The 24,781-nt window shown below is 37.4% G+C and overlaps 1 protein-coding gene across 1 annotated transcript in view; it reads right to left on the reverse strand.

Annotated features, from left to right (window-relative positions):
* The window catches only part of LOC148947478 (serine-protein kinase ATM-like), a 76,570-nt gene that overhangs the window by 26,067 nt on the left and 25,722 nt on the right, over window positions 1-24,781 (reverse strand). The window contains exons 2-4 of the mRNA XM_089095277.1: window positions 24,182-24,321; window positions 6,833-7,124; window positions 3,741-4,171 (exon numbers count right to left, since the gene is read on the reverse strand). Coding sequence (XP_088951403.1) covers window positions 3,741-4,171; window positions 6,833-7,124; window positions 24,182-24,217 — 759 coding nt within the window. The 5' untranslated portion in view covers window positions 24,218-24,321. The remainder of the gene's footprint in view (window positions 1-3,740; window positions 4,172-6,832; window positions 7,125-24,181; window positions 24,322-24,781) is intronic.

Consider the following 24,781-nt stretch of genomic DNA (forward strand, 5'->3'; position numbering starts at 1 on the left):
AAAAGCTAATGTGGCTACATTTCAGAGAAGATCAGATGCATCTTGACACATTGGCACTTACCCCAACTTTTTCTTGCAATAAATAACCAAGTAATGACAGTTTGAACATCACATACCTGAAAAATTTTCGGGAGCTCCTTTTGTGTTGAAAACAGGAAACTGACCAAATTGAATGTTCTTTTGGGTGTACCGGATATAGTGTCCACGTTTCGCACCGTCGAAATATAACTACGGCTCCAAGAGATGGCGCTCTAAGTCACGGCTAAGCAGAGCTATCCCGTTTTGAAGGAAAATTTCGACAGTAGTTCCGAAATTGCACTGTCGAATCATCGGTGCATTTACCCTAGTCGAAAGTGATCAGAGGGAAGATGCCCCAACGCCCATCATTTCCAACACTTCGGGTCAAAACTTTGATACAGCCATTTTCTTCAACGTAGTTGAAAGGTCTGGAAATTATGTCTTTGTCCCCTCCACAGCCCTAAGGGCCAGGGTTATAAGTTATGCCCTGGGGGCACATAAGCTTTTACAGAAAGCCTGATAATATAAACTTCGGAGTGGGCTCATTGGATTGTTAATCAGAAGCTCTTGTGCCCTTTCTGAGATTCAATGTGATCGGAGGGCAGCTACCCCCCCCCCCCCCCCACACACAAACACGTCGTATTTTCCTGAAATGCATCTAACTGAATTTTTAGATAGCCATTTTATTTAAACTAAGTCTAAAGATCATATAACAAGGCTTTTGAGGTTGCAACAAACCCCCAGAGCCTCAGGGCAACGGTTGTAAGTTATGCCCTGAGGGCATTTAAGGTTTTTATGGAAGAGATGGCTGTATAAACTTTAGAACAGGCTCATTTGGTTGAAATTTGAAAGTTGTAGTTCCCTGTTAACAGTCAAAAGTGATGGAAGGCAGCTACCCCCCCCCTCCCGACTGCCCCTCTTTTCACCAAACGAATCTGGGTGAAATTGTGAGATAGCAACTTTGCTCAAAATAGTCCAAAGAGCATGTAACAATGCCTCTAGGGTTGACACAACCCCCCAGTGCCCTGGGGATAGAGTTGTAAGTCGTGCCCTAGGGGCATATGAGATATTTATGAACAGGATGGTCGTATGAACTTCAGATGGGGTTCATTTAATTTAAAATTGGACATTACAGTGCCCCTTTTAACAGCCAAACCCACCCTCCACACGTTGTGCTTTCCCAAATGCATCCAATAGAAATTTTGAGACAGTCATTGGTCATAAAATGGCTCATAAGTTAACATGGTATTCACGTGATGGGAAGACAGCAAACCTTATTGATTATAGTAAACCGAAGACTGGCAGGATCGATCCAAGATACTACGGTATATAGGAGTACTGTCATTGATATTCACAGTGAAGATCACCATATAGTAGTGTCAAGGGTTAATTTAAAGCTGAAATATCGGAAGGTTAACTACCTCCCAGGAAGTTATGATGTCGGTAGAATCCATGATGGGAATTTGAGAGAAACTTTCCAGGAATAGTTGAATAATAAACTTAAGAGTTTAAAATTTGACAATGGGGAATATGGTTGGAATAATTTTAGAAAAATAATCTGTGCAGTTGCTGAAGGTATCTTAGGGAAGAAAGCTAGGACTGCAGCTAAGAATATTAGTGAAAAAGCTTTATGGTTAATAGAAAGAAGAAAGGACTTGTACAAGAATTATCTGAGTGATAGATCGTATGAAAACAAAAAGAATGTAAAGAAAGTAGAGAAAGCATTAAAATATGAACTAAGGATGTGTGAAGTGGAGGCCATGGATAAAATTGCCGAGGATCTGGAAGATACAGCTAGATGGCATAAAAGTAAAATATTGTACTGGCATGTTAATAAATTGTGAAGTCAATCCGGACATGTCCTAGTTAAAAATAGGAATGAGGCCACAATTAGCGATAAGGAAAAAATTAAAGCGAGATGGGCCGAACATTTTGAGAATTTGCTTAACCGAGATAGAGTTGCAGGAAAAGATATAGAGGAAAATGAAAAAGTTTGTGATACCTTGGAGGTGAAGGAAGATGTGTTTTGTGAAGAGGAATTAGCAACAGTACTAAAAAGGATTAAAAAATAATGAGGCTCCAGGTGCTTATAGGGTGGTAAATGAGTTTCTTAAATATGGTGGCTCTGAGGTTAGAAATATGTTACTGAAGATTATGAATATGATTTTTGAAAAAGAGGAAGTACCTGCCGTTTCTAGGAAAACCTTAATTAAGCCACTTTATAAGAAAAGTGATAAAAGTGAGTGTGGTAATTATCGAGGCATTAGTCTGGTCTCTGTAGGTAGTAAATTACTTAGTAATATGATACTTTTTTGACTGAGAGATGCCACCTTTGGTCCTCAGTTTTATAGATTATGAGCAAACGTTTGATTCTGTTGATAGAAGAGCTTTAGCAAAGGTCTTATCCTTGTATGGTATACCAGACAAATAAATTAAAGTGATTAGTGCTATGTACGAGAATAACACTGCTGCGGTTAAGGTAGGAAATGAGGTTAGCACCTGGTTTTGTATTAAATCAGGAGTTAAGCAGGGTTGTGTTCTATCATCCTTTGTATGGATTATTTTGATGGACTTTGTTTTAAGGAGCACAGGAAAGGCAATGAGAGACCACGGAATCAAATGGGGAGGAAAAAGTGTCCTGGACTTGAATTATGCTGATGATTTAACGATCCTAGATGAAAGTGTAAGCAAAATGAATGAAGTTTTAGAGATTTTGCGAGTTCAGGGTGCTAGAATTGGTTTGAAAATTAATGTTAGGAAGACTAAGTCACTAAGGTTAAGAGTAAGTGAAGATAAAAAGGTGACGTTGGGTAACAAAAAGATTTATCAAGTGGGTAGCTTCACTTACCTTGGTAGTATTATTAGTCAACATGCTTGGAGCAGTGGAGATGTTAAAAGTGGAATAGCCAAGGCTCAGGGTGTTTTTTCACAGTTAAAAAAGGTGTGGAAGAATAGGAAGATAAGTCTGCCAACCAAGATTTGAATATTAGAAGCTACAGTGATGACAGTGGTCAAATATGGCTCTGAAGCATGGACGCTACGAAAAGCGGATGAAGATTTGCTAGACGTTTTCCAGAGAAATTGCTTAAGGATTGTTCTGAGTACCCGGCTGACTGACCGTATTTCAAACAATAGGCTATACGAAAAATGTGGTTCAATACCGCTCTCTAGGGCTAAAATGGAAAAAAGGTTGTGGTGGCTAGGGCACGTTGTGCAGATGAAGATTGAATGATTGCCGAAGATTGTTCTTTTCGGCCAACCGTCTAGGGCTAAACGGAAAGCAAGTCGTCCCCGTCTGGGGTGGGAGGACGTCATAAAGTAAGATTTAAAGGAAATGGGAACTTCGTGGGTGGGTGTAAAAAGGGAGGCTTTGAACAGATTGGGGTGGAGGAGGAGCGCGCGTTGCTGTGTTGGCCTCAGGCGGCTTGGTGTTGCGGTGAGTTGTTAGTATAGTAGTAGAATTGACGGTCAATTAGGAACTAAAATCATCAAAATCAGAAGAAATCGTATAATCATACTTCCACACAATAGGAAGGAGGAGTGAAAAACCATACCAAAACAAACTTTGGTCTAAAAATTTACTGCTTTTATATCTTTCATCCCTCCCCTTCTTCCCCTTGAAATATCCTCAAATTCCCTCATCTGTAGTGGTTAGATAGGCTATACTACTGAAGATGGATCTCTGAAGAAGGATTTCTACTATAAGGTAAAGAGCCTCTTACCTTCCAGTCAGACCAATCACAAACCGAAAAAGCCCCCGTTTGAGTATCGAAACTGTTTTTTGGATGATGATATTTCAACTGTTTTTCCATAATATTTACAATTTCATTATTGGTCTTTTCATTGTGCTCATGCCAAGCTCCAATCACAGCAGAGAGGTATCTTTCACCAAAATCACAAACTTGAATCCTATCATAGAACTCCAGTGCATCACAGTAAACACTTAACAAGACCAAAGCCTCGTTTTGTTCAACGGTGCTAATTAAGCTGGATTTAAGGTCAACCATCAAGGCACGTTTTTCTAATAAAAATTCAGACAAGTTATGTCCGATGTTGCCAAGCTGAATAATAGAAGACATTAAACGCAAAGACGAGGAATGGTCAGAAGACGCTGGCTGTTCGTTATGGTATTTGACAGTACAGGACAACAAACCTAAAAAAAAAATCACATTAGCAAAATATCAAATTAATCAAAATATCTCAATAAAAGCCTGACTATCAACTATAAGGGATGGTCCGAAATAAAATTTTTGATACATATTGCTACTTGCCCGCAAAACGAGGTTGTCATGGGGATAAACAATCTGCTTTTCTATACAAACGAATTTTTTCTAATTATCTTTGATTCTGAACTAAAATTTAAATGTATCTGACTAAAATTATCGATTTTTAACACCCTCAAAATAAAATAAACTGAAAAAAATTTCTAACACAGTTTAGATAAATAGAATTTGTTTAGTATAATAAACAAAAAGAATTTAGGAACATCCCTTCAAATATAATCCTGAACATGTAGGCCTAAAAACCAGCGTTTTCTGCTTTAATACCATCCAGAGCCAATACTCTGATACTTCTCCCCTTAGGAGCTGAGCTGGGGGTAAACATGCTACAAGTCTTGGGTTTTTTTTACCGACATTTATGGGGAAAAGTAAGTTTATAACGCACTATTTCATATTCTTTTCTTTGTTCTTTTTCGTATTCTTTTTTTACTTTTCTCCAGTATTTTTAAAGATTTGGTGATCAAAGGAAAAGAAAAGGAAAGATATGTTAAAGGTCCAAGCAGAAAACAAATCGAAGAGTTAAGTGTTATACTTTACACATACGGCATCTCTAAACTCGGTAATTAATACATATTTTGTATTAACATAAAAATTATATTATTCTGATTTAATTGCTTGAAAATTATATGACAATTCATAAGAGCTCGAGGGGGAGGGGCTACCCCTCACTGGGCACGTGCCTGATTCCAGCGATTATATATCTCTCAATTTCAAGTCATTATGCCTTGAATTGCGAGTCATTAGAATAAATTCAGGGTCAACAATCGCGCTTTAATTCAAAGTCAAATCGAGTCTGGTCTATGTATATTTGAAACACAGATCATCTACTCAGAGTCTGTAGATGATCTGTGTCATCCTGGAAGTTAATCCTGCCCTTGTTTATTCGATTATTTAATTGTATATATATATATATATATATATATATATATATATATATATATATATATATATATATATATATATATATTTTTATCACACATCATGTATAGCCAACGTGGTCTTAGGATGTATTTGTGAATTAGATCTCAAAACCAAAATTCAGGGTAAAAATCCACACCTCTTTTTACGACCGCGGGGTATCACCCTTGGAGAAATAAAAATATATAGCCTAATGCTTTCATAGTGACGCCACAGCAGAATTTCCAACAGTTAGGTTTATTAACAGTGGAGAATATCACCATGTAAATTAGACCTAACAATTTCAAACTTAAAAGTTTTTTGATTGATCAGCCATAATAATTCACACTTTTTGTTAATTTAAATTTATTTAAATTCCACTACTCAGAGTGAAAAGAAGGGATTAAGGACTGGGCCACTTCATGGACACAAAATCAGGCAATTATACAGGAGCATGCCTAGCCTCGTTCGGTTGCTCTGGCCTTTGACCCTTACTGTGGAGCTCGTTTAGCCCTCATTTTACTCATCAAGTAGGTTTTTTCACACACTTTTTAATTCAGTCACGTCAGGTCTTTCGGTTATGCGCTTGCAGATATACTTCATGGCTTTTACAGGGTGTTCAACTGAAAATATGAAGATAAATTTTATCGTGGCGGTTGTATGTTACAACCCGAAAATTGTCAACTGTTTTTTGTTTCTGTTCTCCTTGTTCAATTTTAAGTTTGGTGTGCACGAAGTATCAACAATCAAGGCCGTATCAAGAGTAGGTTACTGTGTTTGAGCCTCCCCCCCCCCTCCCCGAAACTTTTCCTGACTCGTAAAATGCAACAAAAATGCAAATGAACAAAACTTTTGATGCATTTTTAAAGTTTTTTGTACCCTCCCCCCTCCTCAAAAAAAATCCTGGATGTGGCCTTGTCACCAAGCATGGCTTCATTCGCTGCTGGAGTATTGTAATGGCATATATTCTTTAGTAGGTGTTCTAAGTGAAAATAAATATTTATGCGAAGTCATCAATATAAATGCCATTTTTATCATGACGTCACAATTAAAATAGATTAAGTTTTTATTAATTATTATAGAGTAGGTTTTATTCTTATGGTTCCAGAGTATCAAGTCACTAGCTTGAACAGTTTCTAAAAAAAAAAAAAATAAGAAAAATAACGGCATAAATTTTTTTTCTGGTTTGGCCTAGGGAGATGATGCACCGCCCTCCTCCTATAGATTTCATGTTGAGAAAATCGATGATATACACCAAAAAAATTCCTGATCTTTTTAAAATTTAATTGTCCATTTAAAATTTTTGGGAAGATAAATGTTGAAAAAATACATCAATTTACAGCTTTAAAATCCGTATTTGATTAATTTTGAGACTTTGAATATCTTTTTTTGCTTGTCGGATTTTCGGATTCCACACAAATTCTATGTAAAGTAGCAGCCGAAATGATAAAATATAACAATACTAACCAAATTGACTTAGAACTTCAGATATGAAGACTAGTTGTTCGAATTTATAATAACTATTCCTCCTACTTCCGATATTTTCACCCAAATAGTACCAAATTTTCACCCAAAATATGAGCCTTTCAATGAATGTTCTTTAACATAAAATAATCAAATAAACCTTAAATGCATACTTTCCCATGTTTCCTTGTCAAGTGAAATCCAGTTTTGTCTATAGGCCAAAATATCAGATTCAATTATTGTTATATAGACTTTTCCAAAGATATGTCTAGTTAATGGTTTGATCATTATATACAGCACATGATCAATTAAGCTCAAAATGGGTATGCGAGGGCCTCTCCCATTTCCCTTTCGTGTGATAAATCGAATAAAGGAGGAACAAAAGAGCTTTGAGCTATCAGAGGGTCCTTGAGCAGATTCTCTCTCTGGGTTCTTTGCTGCATCTTTTTCGATTTTCTCAAGTTCCTGTAAAAGATTACTGATAAATAACATATACATACAAATATACATATATGTATGCTTGAGAAATTTTTCAATTTTCTGAAGTTCCTGTAAAAGATTACTGATAAATAACATATACATACAAATATACATATATGTTTGCTTGAGAAATTTTTCAATTTTCTGAAGTTCCTGTAAAAGATGTTCAAAAATAAAAGTACAAAAATACTAACTCAATACCTAGGATTAAAACTCAGTTAAGTGAACCCGTAATTATTTCCTATAAAATTTTACTTTACAGAATTAGTATATGGTATATCTCTATTAGTTCCTGTAAAAGAAAATTGATAAATAATATATACATATAAATATACATATACATAAATATAAATATAAATATATATATATATATATATATATATATATATATATATATTATATATATATATATATATATATATATATATATATATATATATATATATATATATATATATATATATATATATATATATATATATATATTTATCGGGAAGTATTAGTTTTTGCCTATTTCAAATTGGTATTCGGTTTGTTTATTCAATCTTATATAGGCACTGATTTAATGCCATGGCGAAAGTGCAGAGGATGTCCTCGGAGGGGGAAACAGGGATAAATATTTTCCCCCGGGGAAATGCTAAGAAGGAAAATTTCTGATATGCTGTCTCTAAGTTTGTTTTTGCCATTTCAGGAGGCATTGCCAAGATCAAGTGGTACAGTAGTACATCCTAAATTCTGGATAGGGGAAAGAGGGGAACATGGGGGGGGGTTGCAGGGGAAAATGCCAAACTGATTTTCTTTCCAATTTTGGCTGTGGTGGTAATGATGACTCTACTGGGAGTAGGTGGCAAACACTGGGCAAAGGAAACTGAGGATGACATTTGTGACGCGCAAAATAACGACTGCCCCCCTCGTCTCCCCTCCTTTAAGAGTCATATGTACTACTATAACTTTCGTTTAAAGATATGACTTTGATCACAGAAGGGAGAAATAAAAAGAGGTAAAAATAAGAAAAAAATTAAGAAAAAAAATAAAAGTACAAAAATACTACTCAATACCTAGGATTAAAACTCCGTTAAGTGAATCCGTAATTATTTCCTACAAAATTTTACTTTACAGAATTAGTATATGGTATATCTCTATTAGTTCCTGTAAAAGAAAATTGATAAATAATATATACATATAAATATACATATACATAAATATATATATACATATATACAAATATATATATATATATATATATATATATATATATATATATATATATATATATATATATATATATATATATATATATATATATATATATATATATATATATATATATATATATATATATATATATATATATATATATATATATGTATATACATATATCAACGTGACTGTCTGAAATTCGTGAATGTCTACAGTCACCGGTGAATGTACCAAAAACCTTTTTTTCTCCTTGAATTTAGTCAGCGTTGCCAGTCAATTTTTTTCAGTTTAAGGCAAGGTTTGATGATGACAGGTTAGGTTAGATTAGGGTTGGTTAGGTTTTTGACCTATTTCTGATATTTATAGCTAAATTTAACCTAAACTAAACTAACATAATCTAACCTAACTTTAATTTTACCATCACAGCTTGCATAATGCTGAAAAAGCTGACTCGCAAAGATTCAGCAATCGCGCTACTTACGATTCCCCTTCACTGGTTTTCTTACCTCTTTTGTCAAACAGTTCGTGGTAACGAACTGTAAGTAAGGAGCGACCCGGCTCAATAGTAACCGAAACTCTAAAAAAAACGGAATTTTGATACCATCAGATACATCAAAAGAATAAGATATTTATGCTAATTTCAAATATATAACTTTCATCGAGTTCAGTCTTTACCTATCAAAAGTTACGTGCCTCAGAAAATTTTCCGTGTTTTTGAAATTAGGGAAAAATAACCCACAAAAGTCATAGAATGCTAGTGAAAATCACACCATCAGATTCAGCGTACCAGAGAACCCTACTATAGAGATTTCAAGCTCCTATCTGCAAAGATGTGGAATTTTTTATTTTTTGCCAGAAGAAAGATCACGGATGCGTATTTATTTGTTTGTTTGTTTTTTTGTTTTTTTTTATTATTTTCTCAGGGGTGATCGTATCGATCCTGTAGTACTAGAATATCGTGAAAGGGCTCATTCGAACGGAAATTAAAAGTTCTAGTGCCCTTTTTAAGTGACCAACAAAATTGGAGGGCAACTTGGCCCCCTCCAACGCTCATTTTTTTCCCGAAGTCACACAATTAAAATTTTGAGATAGTCATTTTGTTCAGCATATTCAAAAATCTAATTAATACGTCTTTGAGGATGACTTAATCCCCCACTGTTCCCGGGGGAAGGGCTGCAAGTTATAAACTTTGCCCATTGTTTACATATAGTATTGGTTATTGGGAAGTATACAGGCGTTTTAGGAGGAATTTTTTATAGTGGAGGGTCAGGATCAGAGTAGGGGTTACGGGGGAGGATCTTTTCATGGAGGATATTTCCTTGGGGGAAGGGATGAGTCTATGAAGGGGGCGCCAGATTTCCCAGCATTATCTAAAAGATGATTAGAAATTAAATAAAAAAACAAGTTTTTTTCATCCGATAGTAAGGAGCAATTTTAAAAATTAAGACGAAAAAAAATAATAACGTATTTTATGGGTGTCATCGCCCAGTCAATAGCTTTCTCTTTACGCTAAAGTTTTTTTTAGTACTTTCAAAAGATATATATGCTTTAATTAAACAATCGGTCTTATTCTGCGTTTTTTCATTCGAAGAAAATTCTAACTTTAGAATAAAGAGCGATGTCTTGAATAGGGGTCGAACCCCGTAATATACGTAATAAAGACATACAAATATAGAAATTCGTTATGTAATTTAATTCGCAAGTTACGTCAAAACAATGTTTCGAGAAAGCCAATTAGCCAAAAAAAGGAAAATTAATATGCAAATTTCGTTTTAATTATTCATGTACGGTGAGCCAAAATCAAAGCTGCATTAACTCAAAAATGTTCAGATATTAACTAAAAAAAAACAAGTGTTTATAACTGAAAGTAAGGAGCGACACCAAAACTTACAACGAACAGAAGTTATTCCGTATATGAAAGGGGCTGTTCCCTGCTCAACGCCTCGCTCTTTACGCTGAAGTTTGACCCTGTCTCACAACTTTATTTTTAAAACGATAAAAAAAACTTTAGCGTAAAGAGCGAGGCGTTGAGGAGGGGACAATCCCTTTCATATACGGAATAATTTCTGTTCGTTTTAAGTTTTAATGTCGCTCCTTACTTTCAGTTAAAAAAAACTTGTTTTTTTTAGTTAATCACCAACAGAGCTGCTTCCCCCGATCTTGATGGACCTGTCCCTTTTAGTCCTCCAAACCATGTCCTATGTCAGCCTGAAGACCATGAGGCTGAGGTAAACAATGAATAACCTCGGAGGTCATCTGCTCTTGTTTCAAATCAAGAGCCAGCTACTGCTGAACAAGTAAGACCATTCCCAAAGGAAAGCCGCACGTTACCCAAAGCGATCAAGGACACAAGAAAGGAGCTTCAAAAGCTCTGACTGATACACCAGCCAAGCTGCTGCTTCAAGAGGAAGAAAATGAAAGAAAAACAAATATCAGACAAGTAGTTGATAAGATAGTTGCTGAAGGGAAAAGCACATATACAGAGAAAAAACTCTTCATAGAGTCAGACAATGAAGATGAAATGGTTCTGAATGATGAGTGGGGATTCTTTGAATGCTTGTTCTTCTGATGAAGAGGATGTGACTTAAGAAGTTCTCAGCTACATCAAGGGTGGTGACTTCGTAAAGGTGGTATATGAGGGAGAATTTTTCAATGGTTGTATTATGGAAAAACAGAGACAAGTGTCAAAGTAACTGTCATATGCAACTGCCGGACTTCAAAATTGGAAGTGCCCAGACCAAGAGGACTATCTTTTACCCCAAAGAAGATAAACTAAAAGAAATTATCACCCCTTGTTCCTACCCCTGGCACTGCTTTCAGGGCTTCTTCATATTTTAAGTTTACATACTGGTAGTCAATTTATGGTGAAAGTGTGCTTGGTTTTATTATTTGAAGTCAACTCTATAATCATACAGGTGATTTTTATCCTCTTTCTGCTAATAACTGAATGGTTTGCGTCATAGCCCTCTATATACCATCCTTTGTCCCTGTATGTACCACCCCCTGGTATTTAGTGGGACAACTAGTACATGCAGGGGCAGATCTTTTTTTATTGAGTAGAAAAGTAAAAAAATCTGAAAAAATTCCATTCTATTCTCGTGATAATGGCCTTTAATTTGATCTATAAACCAGTTTTTTGGTCGAACAGTTGATACGATTTTTTTTTTTTTTATATTAAAAAAACCGTCCCAGTATATACCATGCTTCCTCTATGCACCTTTCAAAATGTAATATGTTCTTCATCAATCACGTCACAAATCCTTATTTTCAGAAGAAAAAAAAAACACAGAAGCCAGATCCTTACCACTTTCTCGCAATAAACAGAAATCGGCAATATAGGAGAAAATAGAAGAAAAAGTGTTGTCCCCACAACGCAATAGCTAATTCAAAAATACGATTGGCTACAGAAAATAAACACAGCAATATTTTTGGATGTCCCACTATATTATCAAACAGATCTAAAAAAAAAAAAAAATACTCGATGAATTTGAAATACGTAATGTCATTTTCCCCTACTTCTTGTATCTCAATATTATGGTTGTAACGGTAGATACGACCTAGTAAAGACTGAACGTTAGCCCATAGCAGCCAAAAATAAAAAGTGTGTTTCCAAAAGATGTCACTTAAAAAAAAAACTCGGTTTAGTCTAGTCGCTTAGTCAAAGGTTCGTGCAAATTTGGAAAAAAGTGTGAAAGTTGGTCCACAGAGGCAGTTTGATGTGCTCTTTCGAAGGAGACTTTCGAATTTCGAATGAGCGATCTGACCACTTTAAGAGGGGGAAACAGGGGTAAAAAGTCACCTAAAAGGGGGAAAATCAAAAAAAGGTCTTTTTCCCTATTTCAGCTTGATGTTCAGTGTGTATACTCGGTATTAGACAGGGATTGAAGCAAAGTGATGGAAACGATGCTTGGAGTATCCCAAAATGAAAGGGAGGGATGGGGGGGGGGTGAAATTCACCTAACAGAGGGAATCGAGAAATTAAAGATATGACTTTAATCACAGAAGGAAGAAATAAAAAGAGGTAAAAAAAAAAAAAAAAGTGGTACGCAGTTGGTGTCCTGGTTCAGCAGCCTATTCGTTGCTGCCGTCAGATCTGTAGCACGCTCCATTACAGGCACACAGATCAGTGCATGGTAGTGAAGCCTTCGTACGCTTGCATGGTGGCTAGCAAGCTTTTACAACGACATTGTACCTGTTCTTTGCACGCTCTGGAAGCCTCAGGTAGCGTCGTCCAGACAGAATACCGCTCATTATTTACGAGCTTCCATCTAAATTAAGAGGGGGGAGATGTAGTCTGAATGGGGTCGGCTGCTCTTCCCCAAATTCAGCCAGCCTGAAAGTGTGCACGTCTGGTGTGCTGAAGAAGGGCGTCGGATGTTGGTGGGATGCGGTCAATCTGCCGCCCCTTGGCAAAAAGCCCTTTTCTCGCTTCGTCAACACCCTGGACTTCGCTTGTCCGCTCATAGCATAAAACTAAAAAATATCTGCAGTAGCTCTTGCGTTTGCGGTTTCGTAGCAGTCGAAAAACCCAAGAACCCGTCAGTTGCATCAGGATAACTTCTACAAGAAATCAAAGGCTTTCTTCTTTCAAATGCAAGAAAAGGAAGATACAGTATCGCAGCCTGTAAACGCGTGGAAACCAGGCAAAGCTTTTGTCTTTTGGGTGGCCAAGCGTTTGAGAAATTTTGTGAGCTGGGATACTTCTACGCTGCCGATTCACACCTCTACCCAGAGTTCAATAAGTGGGATGGGTGAGCAAATAGCCACAGCTAGGATAAACACATCTATACCTACGACTCGTATCATAACATTTAGGTGACCAGACAGTTAGCAATGACAATCGTGGAGGATGATTCACGTATCTGCCTCTTCAAGATCGCAAGGGACCAAATCATCTCGAGCAGCTGACACCAAAGGCACAACATATGAATCATTTGTGCTATCAACTTCTTTTCCAAACAAATTAATGCTTGCCAAGCGGTCCGCTAACAGGAAGAACTGTTGCTCTTTGTTTTCTTCGGTCCGGAGGAAAGCAGCCCAGTTCCGAGGGATAGGAGTTGAGTGACTTTGGTTGAAATGCGGTCTGAAACCTCTCATTTCTCTTTCTACTCTATTCAAGCTACGTTTGATGTATCTGCATCATATAAAATCAATGTGACGGAATGTCTCTAGTTGGCTATGAATGTACGGTAGAAGAACTGTGTCCCCGTAATCTTTGAAAAAATTTAAGGAGCCTGGTGCAAGCATATGAACCAAGACTGATCCATCGAATACTTTTGAACTGACTCGAGGAATATTAGTTGGTATGTCCAGCAATGCTTCTAAACAAGTTGTAAGGTCAGATTTTGCAGTTTTTCCAAGGGATCTACTGTTAGACAATTCAGAGGGAATGGGCTGGTTTTCGTGCTTAGAAAACTCGTTCATATCGCTGTCACGAGACTGGCAGTCAGTGTACAATCTACCAAACAAAGAACAAACGTTTTTCAGACCAGAAATCTCTTATTTTGGTTTTGACGATTCCTTGGCTATCACATTTTTAGATAGTGGTAGGTTGTTTTTCTTAATAACATCTGTACCTTGCTCGGAGCAGATTGTCAGTCGCTTTTCGGTAAACTTTTTATCTTGGTCGAGACTAATTTTGTATGCGTTCCTGGCACATGTGTACTACGTTACTGGGCATGACCTTCCTCGTTTGAAGGGTAAGAAATTCGTTTTTTTATTCAGAAAATAGATTGCCCCTTCCTCCAATGACTTGAAGAAAGTCCTGAACATGGCACATGAATCGCATCTGTAATTTTGGTGTGTCCTCATGATGCTTCAAGTTTTCTTCCGAAGAAGGATTTGTGAAACTGTCTTCAAACTCCTCAATGACCCTTTGAAGATCGGGACCTGATTTTATCCATCAAAGCATGGCATCTTGGTATGTTCAATCAAACCGACTGTTCCTTTCATTTTCTCGTTCATCGGTCCATGCGCTTGGTCAATTGCCATGGAAGAAAAAGTGTGTTTTGTCTTTCAAACTGATAAGTTCCATTTCATAAACTCACAAAATACTGCTGGGTTCTAGATACTGAGGGTAGTCATGTATTGAACCTTTATCGACAGCCATTAGACGTTGTTCGTTTAGTCAAGAGAGAGAATCTAGGTCAGAATCTTTCGCAGAGAATCGACAAAAGGCATAGAATTAGACTGGCGGATGGATCGTACGAACATCAAGAAAATCAGTACAATATCAAGTACAGTTGACCAGTAACTAAACTGAGCGCTGAATTCTTTTCTTGATTCAGACCATTCATCGAAAGATACCAACTCATTTTCGCTCTCTTCATTCTCAACAGCATACTCATCATATGCTGGGCGCTTAAGGATATGAAGGACTGAAGCAGTTACTTGGTGAGCGCAACGGGACCTAGTAACATGCGACCCTTTAAAAATGGCATCTGCCCTTCCTATCGTTGTGACATCAGCTTGGACGATATGCTCGTCCAATTAAGATCCAATCATCCAGTCTCCTAGCACTTTCAGGATATTCATTTCTATGTGCAGGCCACCGAAAACGACGATAAACGAATCTTCCGGATGTATTTCTGGAAAGCTCCACTGTCTCGGTTTGTTTTTTTTTTAAGAAAAAGAAAAAATCGAAGCCTTTCGTGACCATTTTCACCCCCTTTACCCCACCGCCGTAAGTTACTAGGGAACTCTGAGAACTTTCCATTATTTTCTTTTTTTTGTCTAATACCCGAGAATAAAAACCGAATGTCGAGTTAAGAATGGCACAAACAAACGTTTCCATTTCCCCCTCCGGGTTGAATTTCATCCCCGCCCCCCAGGGTGGTGGAACAATCCAAGTACTTTCCTTCAGTTTCTATCTAATAACGAATATACTCACCAAATACCAAGCGGAAATAAGCAAAAAGATACTTTTCGCGTTTTCCCCCTTTGGGTGAATTTTACCCCCTGTTTCCCCCCTTAAGGTGGCCGGATGGATCGTGTCCCAGTTCTCATTCGAAAGAGCACTCCAAAATGAATATGTGGACCAATTTTCATACTTTTTTTTCCAAATTTGCACGAACCATCCTGTTTTGTGAACTAAGCGACTAGACTAGTTATTTGACACAGAACTGAAAAAGGTAGGCTAATGACTATTTCCACGTTCCATTCAACAGTATTGTCAAGGTAACTTTGGAATTTTTCTCAAAATCTTTTGCGAAAACTTTTGAGAATTTTAAAGAATTTTCAGAAAAGGGCCTGAAACCCATCAAGAACGCTAGCAAAAAAACGAAAATAACATTATTGAAAAAAACACACCTAAAAACCCTTAACCAGAGGAATACTACTACTACTACTAATAACTCATCGCAGCACCAAGCCGCCTGAGGCCAACACAGCTACGCACGCTCCTCCTCCAAGCCAATCTATTCAAAGCCTCACTTTTTACACCCGCCCACGAAGTTCCCATTTCCTTTAAATCTTTCTTTATGACGTCCTCCCACCACAGACGGGGACGACCTGTTTTCCGTTTAGCCCTAGACGGCTGGCCAAAAAGAACAACCTTCTGCAATCTGTCATCCTTCATCCGCACAACATGCCCTAACCACCTCAACCTTTCTTTCATTATAGACCTAGAAAGCGGTATTGAACTACATTTTTCGTATAGCTTATTGTTTGAAATACGGCCGGTCAGCCGGGTACCCAGAACAATCCTTTAGCAATTTCTGTGGAAAACATCTAGCAAATCTTCATCCGCTTTTCGGAGCGTCCATGCTTCAGAGCCATATTTGACCACTGTCATCACTGTAGCTTCTAAGATTCTAATCTTGGTTTGCAGACTTATCTTCCTATTCTTCCAGACTTTTTTTAACTGTGAAAAAACACCCTGAGCCTTGGCTGTTCTACTTTTAACATCAACATCTTCACTGCTCCCACCATCTTTACTAATACTACCAAGGTAAGTGAAGCTGCCCACCTGATCAATCTTTTCATTACCCAACGTAACCTTTTCATCTTCACTTATTCCTAGCCTTAGTGACTTAGTCCTCCTAACATTAATTTTCAAACCAATTCTAGCACCCTGAACTCGCACAGTGGCGCCAATTCACAAAAATGTAGGGGGGGCAAGGATTTTTTTTTCGATATTTTTTTAATTAAGATGCAAAAAAAAAGAAAAACATTTAGAAAACATACCTAAAACAGGGGGTAGCGGCGAGGTCGCTGCTTGGCAAAATCGTCAACTAATCTATCCAAATCCAGTTTCTTTACCTCTTCTTTTTCAACGGCCATTATCATGAAATTACTGAGTCTGTCATTTCCCCTCGTCGATTGCAGACAATCCTTCACATGCCCTAACGCTGAGAAGAATCATTCATTACTGGCAGTGGTCACAGGCAAAGTAGCAACTAGCTTCATCAGTTTTAGCACTGCAGAATAGGCAACTGGGAGGTCGGATAAGATTTCGATAGCTCGAAGAAGATCCATTTTTGAAATATCACTTTTTAACAGATGCAGCTTTGCAAGAGAAAGCTGGGATTATATGGCATGGTCATCGACACCGAGAATCTCTTGATAATGACACATAACTCTTTCCACTTTCAAAAATTCGAGAAAATTGGAACTTGAGGGGTCAAAGGCAGATAAAGCGTTGAGCAGAGGCATATTCTGCATGAAACGTTGGTCCATCTCACTCGTGAAACGATCTATTACCTCAAAGTACAGAAGTTTACCGCAGTCTGATTCAACTGGCTGACTGATATTGCGTTTACCGGTTGATGAGTTTGAAAGAAAGTCTTTGAGATAAATGGTAATGGCTTGACTTCTCTTGCTTAGAGCACTGGTTTTAGATATTGGAGATTTTGATTCCTGGATATCGTTTAAAGCCAAGAATTCAGATATGTTTTTGCTCAAGTTGTTCCATTCGTTTTTATTTCTCAGCTTTTGGATTGTCTCATATGTTCCAGAAATCAGTGAAAGTGCCTTATAAATCAACAAAGTTCCACATTGAAGTTGCTCTGATAAACAATTTACAATGACTACTACTTTTTCCATTATGTGTAAAGTTGAAACAAAAGAGGCAGAGTTGATTTTGTCCAGTAGTCCTTTTGCTTCACACGCTGCCTTGCTGTTGCAACTATCAGAGACTGCGGCAAGCACACAATACAATCAAATCTGGCCTTCACCTTTGAAATAGAGCGGACTGCGTAAAACCAGCAAGTCTGGACAGTCCTCTCTAGCTCCAAGACTTTTTGCCCGCTAATACGCTGGGATTCCACAAATAGCTCGTGTCGAGTATTGCTGCGTGATATAAATGCGTAAAGTCTTTGCACCACAGAGAAAAATTCAGATAGTTCGCTGATATTTTTTAGGCAGTCAGTCAAAACCAAGTTTAATCTGTGGGCGTGACAGTGTACATAAACTGCATGAGGCACCTTCTCCCTAAAGTTTGCTTGAACTCCGTTAAATTCCCCACTCATAACGGATGTGCCATCATAACATTGGGCAATACACAGCATCGAATCTACACCAAGCATTTCTATAGTTTCACAAATCAAGGTGAATAAGCTCTTGGCGTCTAATTTGTGCATGTGATAGCAGCCGATTGGTCGCTCCACTACTTTTCCATTTGATATGTACCTGAGTAGGATCCCTAATTGTTCTTTTCTAGAAACGTCTTTTGTCTTGTCGACAAGAATAGCAAAGTAATTAGCTGATTTTACTTCTGAAATAATATCTTGGCGCAAGGCATTTCCTATCAGTGTAACTGCGTCATTTTGGTACTGATGACTGCAATAGTGACCATATCGGCGCTGTAACTTGGCCTTCAGCTTTTCGTTGCCTTTAGACATTTCCTCCATCAATTCAACCAAATTACCCCTGTTTGCAGATGTTTCTGATTCGTCATGACCCCTCAAAGCAAGACCCTGGAGACCAAGAAAGCAAATAGCGCAAAAAATGAACTTCACATGATCTCTATTTTCCTGAACCTCTTGAGATCTGGATTGAATTAAGGCAATTGCTATAGATCTCGAGGTATCAGTACTCATTATCTTAAATTCTGCCCATGCTGACATACAATGCCTGTGTCTTTCAGAACTATCATGTTGCTTTAATAGAGCAGAACTGTCTTTACACTTGCAAAATCCTGACTCAATGAAAGCCCTTTTTCCAGCAGTTTCTCCAGCTCTTAGAGTCCCCATAGAAAAATGGCGGTAAGCAAAACAAAACACGGAATTCAAATTTTTTGAGCATTCAATCCATTCATAAGTATTATAGTAATGTGCACTGAATTTCCTTCCGTTAGAAGTGGAAGCCAGATATCTCTCAAGAATAGGTTGAGCTGGTTTGTCGTGACGAGTCCTAGAGATATCTGAGAGAGTTTCTTGACTGCTACTGGAACCTGCAAGGGGTTCAGCGATGCAGACCGAACTTTCATGTTGATCTGAGCGATTTATTGTTCCGCTTGTTTCCGAAATTCTGTCACAGGTGGGGGAATTTATCTCAACTAACCCGAGACTTTGGGCGCTGACACTATTGCCAGTTTCTTGCACTAAAGTTTTTTCATTTTTCTTCTGCATTTTCACCGAAAAAAAATCCAAAGTGTGTTGTCGCTTTTTACTCATATTTAAAAGAATTGTAGACAAGGACTTCACTCAGACACGGCAAGAGAAGAACTGAAGAAACACGTAGAAACTCCCTTAGAAAATCACTCCCATACTCCACGGTGAAACTACCCCGCTTAGAAACCCCATAAACCAAACACTTACATTTCCTGTTCACGACAGTCCCATACACTCCACTGGGACTAGTCATCCCATAAACTATTTAACAACGTCAAGAATCTGCTGACCAAAACCCCATTGAAACCCAAGAACACATTTCCTTTTCCAGCTACTAAAAAGGGAATATACAAAACTCATAGTTTACAACGAATTCTTAACAAGAACAATAACGAAACGGGTACTGACCACATGAAGCTTAGTTTTGAATGAACCCTACTCGGAAATAAAATAGTGTAGACGCGCGTGCTCTTAGACATTTCAAAACAAGATTATATAATTAGGGCACCAGTTTGTTGGTCGTATTTATTGGACCAGTTGCTGGTTTAATATAGCACATAGCTAAAGTAGAAAATAACTGTCAAATATAAATAAGAAGGTAATTATCAAAGTCTAGGGGAAGGCCATGGCCCCCCCCCGCCCCCCCTAATTGGCGCCCCTGAACTCAAAAAACCTCTACAACTTCATTCATTTTGCTCACACTTTCATCTAGGATGCTTAAATCATCAGCATAATCTAAGTCCAGGAGACTTTTTCCTCCCCATTTGATTCCGTGGCCTCCCATAACATTTCCTGTACTGCTTAAGACAAAGTCCATCAAAATAATCCATATAAAGGGGGATAGAACACAACCCTGCTTAACTCCTGATTTAATACAAAACTAGCTACTAACCTCATGTCCTACCTTAACCGCAGCAGTGTTATTCTCGTACATAGCACTAATCACTTTAATGTATTTGTCTGGTATACCATACAAGGATAAAACCTTTACTACAGCTCCTCTATCAACAGAATCGAACGCTTGCTCATAATCTATAAAACTGAGGACCAAAGATGTTTGAAAACTTAGGCACTTCTCAATTATTAACCTAAGAGTGACAATTTGGTCAACACATCCTCTACCTTTTCTAACACCGCACTGCTCTTCTCTTAAAACTTTGTCTACGGCATCTCTCAGTCTAAAAAGTATCATATTACTAAGCAATTTGCTACCTACAGAGACCAGACTAATGCCTCGATAATTACCACACTCACTTTTATCACCTTTCTTATAAAGTGGCTTAATTAAGGGTCTCCTAAAATCGTTAGGTACTTCCCCTTTTTCAAAAATCATATTCATAATCTTCAATAACTTATTTCTAACCTCAGAGCCACCATATTTAAGAAACTCATTTACTACTCTATCAGCACCTGGAGCCTTATTATTCTTCAATCCTTTTAGTACTGTTGCTAATTCCTCCTCACAAAACAAATCTTCCTTCACATCCAAGGTATCACAAACTTTTTCATTTTCCTCTGTATTTTTTCCTGCAACTCTATCTCGGTCAAGCAAGTTCTCAAAATGTTCGACCCATCTCGTTTTAGCATTTTCCTTATCGCTAATTGCCACCCCATTCCTATCTTTAACAGGTACAAGTCCGAATTGACTACTACCTGTCAATTTGTTAACGTGCCAGTACAATATTTTACTATTATGCCGTCTAGCTGCATCTTCTAAATCCTCGGCAATTTTATCCATGGCCTCCACTTCACACCTCCTTAGTTCAAATTTCAATGCTTTCTCCACTTTCTTTACATTTCTTTTGTTTTCATGCGATCTATCACTCAATTAATTCTTGTACAAGTCGTTTCTCCTTTCTATTAAACATAAAGCTTTTTCACTAATATTCTTAGCTGCAGTTCTAGCTTTCTTCCCTAATGCACCTTCAGCAACTTCACAAATTATTTTCCTAAAATTATTCCAACCATCTTTCACATTATCAAATTTTAAACTCTCAAGTTTAATATTCAACTGTTCCTGGAAATTTTCTCTCAAATTCTCATCCTGGAGTCTACGAACATCATAACTTCCTGGGAGGTAATTAGCCTTCCGATATTTCAGCTTTAAATTAACCCTTGACACTACTAGATGGTGATCTTTACTTTTAACATCAATAACAGCACTCCTATATACCCGAGTAGCTTGTATTGATCCTGCCAGTCTTCAGTTTACTATAAAATAATCAGTAAGGTTTGCTGTCTTACCATCACGTGAATACCATGTTAGCTTATGAGCCATTTTATGACCAAACACCGTATTGGTTATAACTAGATTGTTATACCTACAAAATTGCAAAAGTCTGTATCCATTACTGTTTTCTTTTCCTACACCAAACTTACCTAAGCTGGGATACCATCTATCCTTATTTCTACCAACCTGGGCGTTAAAATCTCCCAGTAATAACATCATATTTCTACCTGGGACCTTGTCTATTTGCTCCTGTAACTGTAAGTAAAATTAATCTGAGTCACTAGTATCTCCATCAGTCGGTTCTACAGGGGCGTATACTACTATAACTGATACCCTGAACTTTCTAGTCATAAAATTGGCAATTGGTAATCTATTATTAACACCTTCCCAGGCTAAACAAGATTCAGTAGCTTCCTTATTCATCATGAGCCCAACTCCCTGTCTATGTACCCTATCCTTCCTGCCTGAGTAAATAAATTCTATATCACCTAATTTCAGGCTACCTACCCCTCGTACATGAGTTACTGAAACTCCTACTAATTCCAGATCGAATCGTCCGAATTCGTTAGTCAAAATGTCGATACGATAGTCATTTTTTGATGTCGTAACATTCCAAGTTCCAATTTTCATGTTCTTTAAATCATTGAAATTTTTTTCACCTCAGGAAAAGCAATGATCCCGGATACCAGTACAGGACGGGGATCACATATCTTCTCAATTTTACACCGAAGTGCTTAAGCCAGCTTAGAACGGGACAGCGAGAAGTCCCTGGGACATCCAAGAGGGCATGCTGTGTGCAAACCTAAGCCCATCTTGGCCAAAATAAGGTTTTCAGCACTTGCTGATGCTCCTCTATCAACAAGAGTCGAAATCCTGCACAGACAATATCAAGCCTATTACCTTCAACTCATTATATATTCATGCCTACAAATATTATGCTACTACGGGGAGGCACCCCGTAATAGATAAATTAGCTAGGAAGAGGTTTTTCAGCCCAAAGACGCCCATCAAAACATACTAATCCCAGAAGAATTGTCCATTAGTCAGAATCCCGTGCGAATGCTGTGTCGTTTACTAGGCTATAATTTCCTCGAGGAGCACCACTCCTCAAGTGGGAATAGAGTTGGCTGAAAGGCCCCCATTCTTGCAGGTACCCTTAAAGGATCGAGGCAGGCCTTTGCAGAGGCCGTTGTCTATAGATCTGGATCTTACGTCCTGCCACAGTTGTCCTCCTATAGAGGATCCTCTCGCGATGGTGTTCTGCATCACCATGCAATTTAACCCATTGCTGGGAGAAGGTTTGCAACTCATGGAACTTGTGGACAAACCAGTGGGCCCTTTTGAGTTTACATTTGAGGGGCCTTCTTCTTCCTCCGCCTGTATTTATGACCCCGGGCAAGGGTGCCTCAGATTCTATTATGGACCTCCAGGGACAAGGTCCCCCTTTGGTCCGTGCCTCCTATGGAGGTTCCAACTTAAAAACCAAGGGTAATCAGATTTTAGCATTGTATCTTTTTTGCTCCCAGGAAGCAACATGTAGAAGACAATGGAGACAAGAATTTAAACGTTGAAAAGGTCTGTACCAGTTCTTAAATGTGTAACTTAAAATTGATGTATATAAAGCCCAGTACAAACAGTATATGTTCGAACGGGGTTGCATGTATATGAGTGGTTGATTCACTCAAACTTCAACCTAACTAGAACAATAAGCCAATGTCTAGATCTTGCACTTTTTTAAGTAAAACAAGACGTGCCACAACAAAGTTCTGTTTTTGGCTATTTTAAGCTGCAAAACTAACATTTTGTCCCAATAAATATTAATATGTTGTCGAATGGAAATCCTGAGATAGCCAGTTACGTCAACGTTATTATAAAGCTATAAATTTAACTTTTTAGTTTTTAAGAAATATTCCTATGTAATAGAACATTTCTCACTAAAACTTTCCTCACAGCTTTCCCATTAAATGCAAAACAATCCTATAATAATTCTTTTTTCTCCTTCGTTTTGTTACTTTCAGGTACTCTAAACCCCCCCCCCCTCTTCTCAAAGCCCTGGATCTGTCACTGGGTATCATCAAAAGACTCAGCATCTTAGAATACTATTCTTCTTAATATTCTTATTTTTAATGTTGAAACATAAGGTATAATAATTCAAACTCTTTCTCTTCAAGCTTGTTGTAGCCCAGGAAGTTAGCGCCTTGGTCTATGGATTCTTATATTTTGAGACAATGTGGCTTCACATCTCAGGATTAAAAATCTTTTGCTGGTTTGAGGTTATTTTTTTTCTGCATTTTCAAGGTTGCAGGTTGTATTACTAAATAGGCTAAATACAGACTTCTGGTTTGTAGCATATGACAGAAAATTCCTTATATATACATTTTCGTTGGATAATATTTCTAATTGTATTTCCTAACATCAAAAAGCAAAATAATCATGCAGCTTATAATGGTTAGGTCTAAAACCTGTTTTCTGGGAAGGAAAATGGCAATTCAGCATAGAGAAAAGCGTTGGCCCTCACAAGTGAGGAAAAATTAAAAAAAAATTGTATGGAAGAATTAAAAAGAAGTCAAACATAAGGAACAAGGAAAGAGCAACATCAAAAGATAAAACAGTCAAAAATTATAATCAGAGAAAAGAAGGGCTGTTGCCCACTACCCCCCCCCCCCTATCCATAATGCAGAATAGGCTGTTTGCACTTAACTAGCTTGCTACAATACAGTAGATACCCAATTGGTGACTACAAATTTTTATCAATTTTCCAAAACTGTATGTATTCTCATATCACCAATAAAAAAAAAAAATCAAATTAAACCTGTTTTTCATAAAACATTTGGAACCACATGCACACTAAAGGTACATCTCGCTCAAGGTAATTTTTGCTTGTTTTAGATTTGAAGTCACTCTATACTTGTATTTGAAGTTATTTTCATTATTTGGTAATCTTTAGTTTAAGAGTTTTTCAGTGAGGTTTTCCAAGCCACAAATGAAATCGCTTACTTCAAACAATACTATTCTTAAAATAATATTTTTAGAAAGTCAAATGCATTAGGCTATATCCTTACTTTCAGTACATATTTTACTCCAGCTTGAAAAACCATGTCCCAGCCAAAAGTCGATCATTTTCATCTGAATCTGAGTTCTGGTCCAGGGCTCTCAAAACCTGATCATTTTCTAGCTGACTCTTGACCACATCAGCAGCTTTCTGAAAAAAAAAGAAAGTAGCATAACTACTGAAAGCACAAAATCCCGTTATAAATAACTATCGATTAATTGGGTATTAATAATACTCAACCAAAACTGAAAGCAGATAAAGGGGGGGGGGGGAATTATTATTTCAATTCAAGATATAGAACCAGAATTTATTTTTTTTTTTTGTTATTTTAGTCATTTGCTGCTAAGATTGAAATTATTTTATGGTTAAATAGATTTAAATAGCTTATTGAAATGTAGTAAATGAAAAAAAAAACAAGCTCGTATTCATAATATTTTAGTATCTGGTAAGTTTTAAAAGACCTGTTATTTAATTTTTCTTACCTCAAGGCTGAGTTTATTTTTCTATTAGCCCTAATCAGAATTATTTTTAGAACTAAAATGTGGAAAGTAGTTTTCCAGGAAGGAGTAACAAAACCCATAATGAGCATAAATTATTGATATGGCATTAA

Source organism: Artemia sp. Qi Xiang Cuo, chromosome 10, assembly GCF_049724085.1.
Source record: "Artemia sp. Qi Xiang Cuo chromosome 10, ASM4972408v1, whole genome shotgun sequence".
NCBI lineage: Eukaryota > Metazoa > Arthropoda > Branchiopoda > Anostraca > Artemiidae > Artemia > Artemia sp. Qi Xiang Cuo.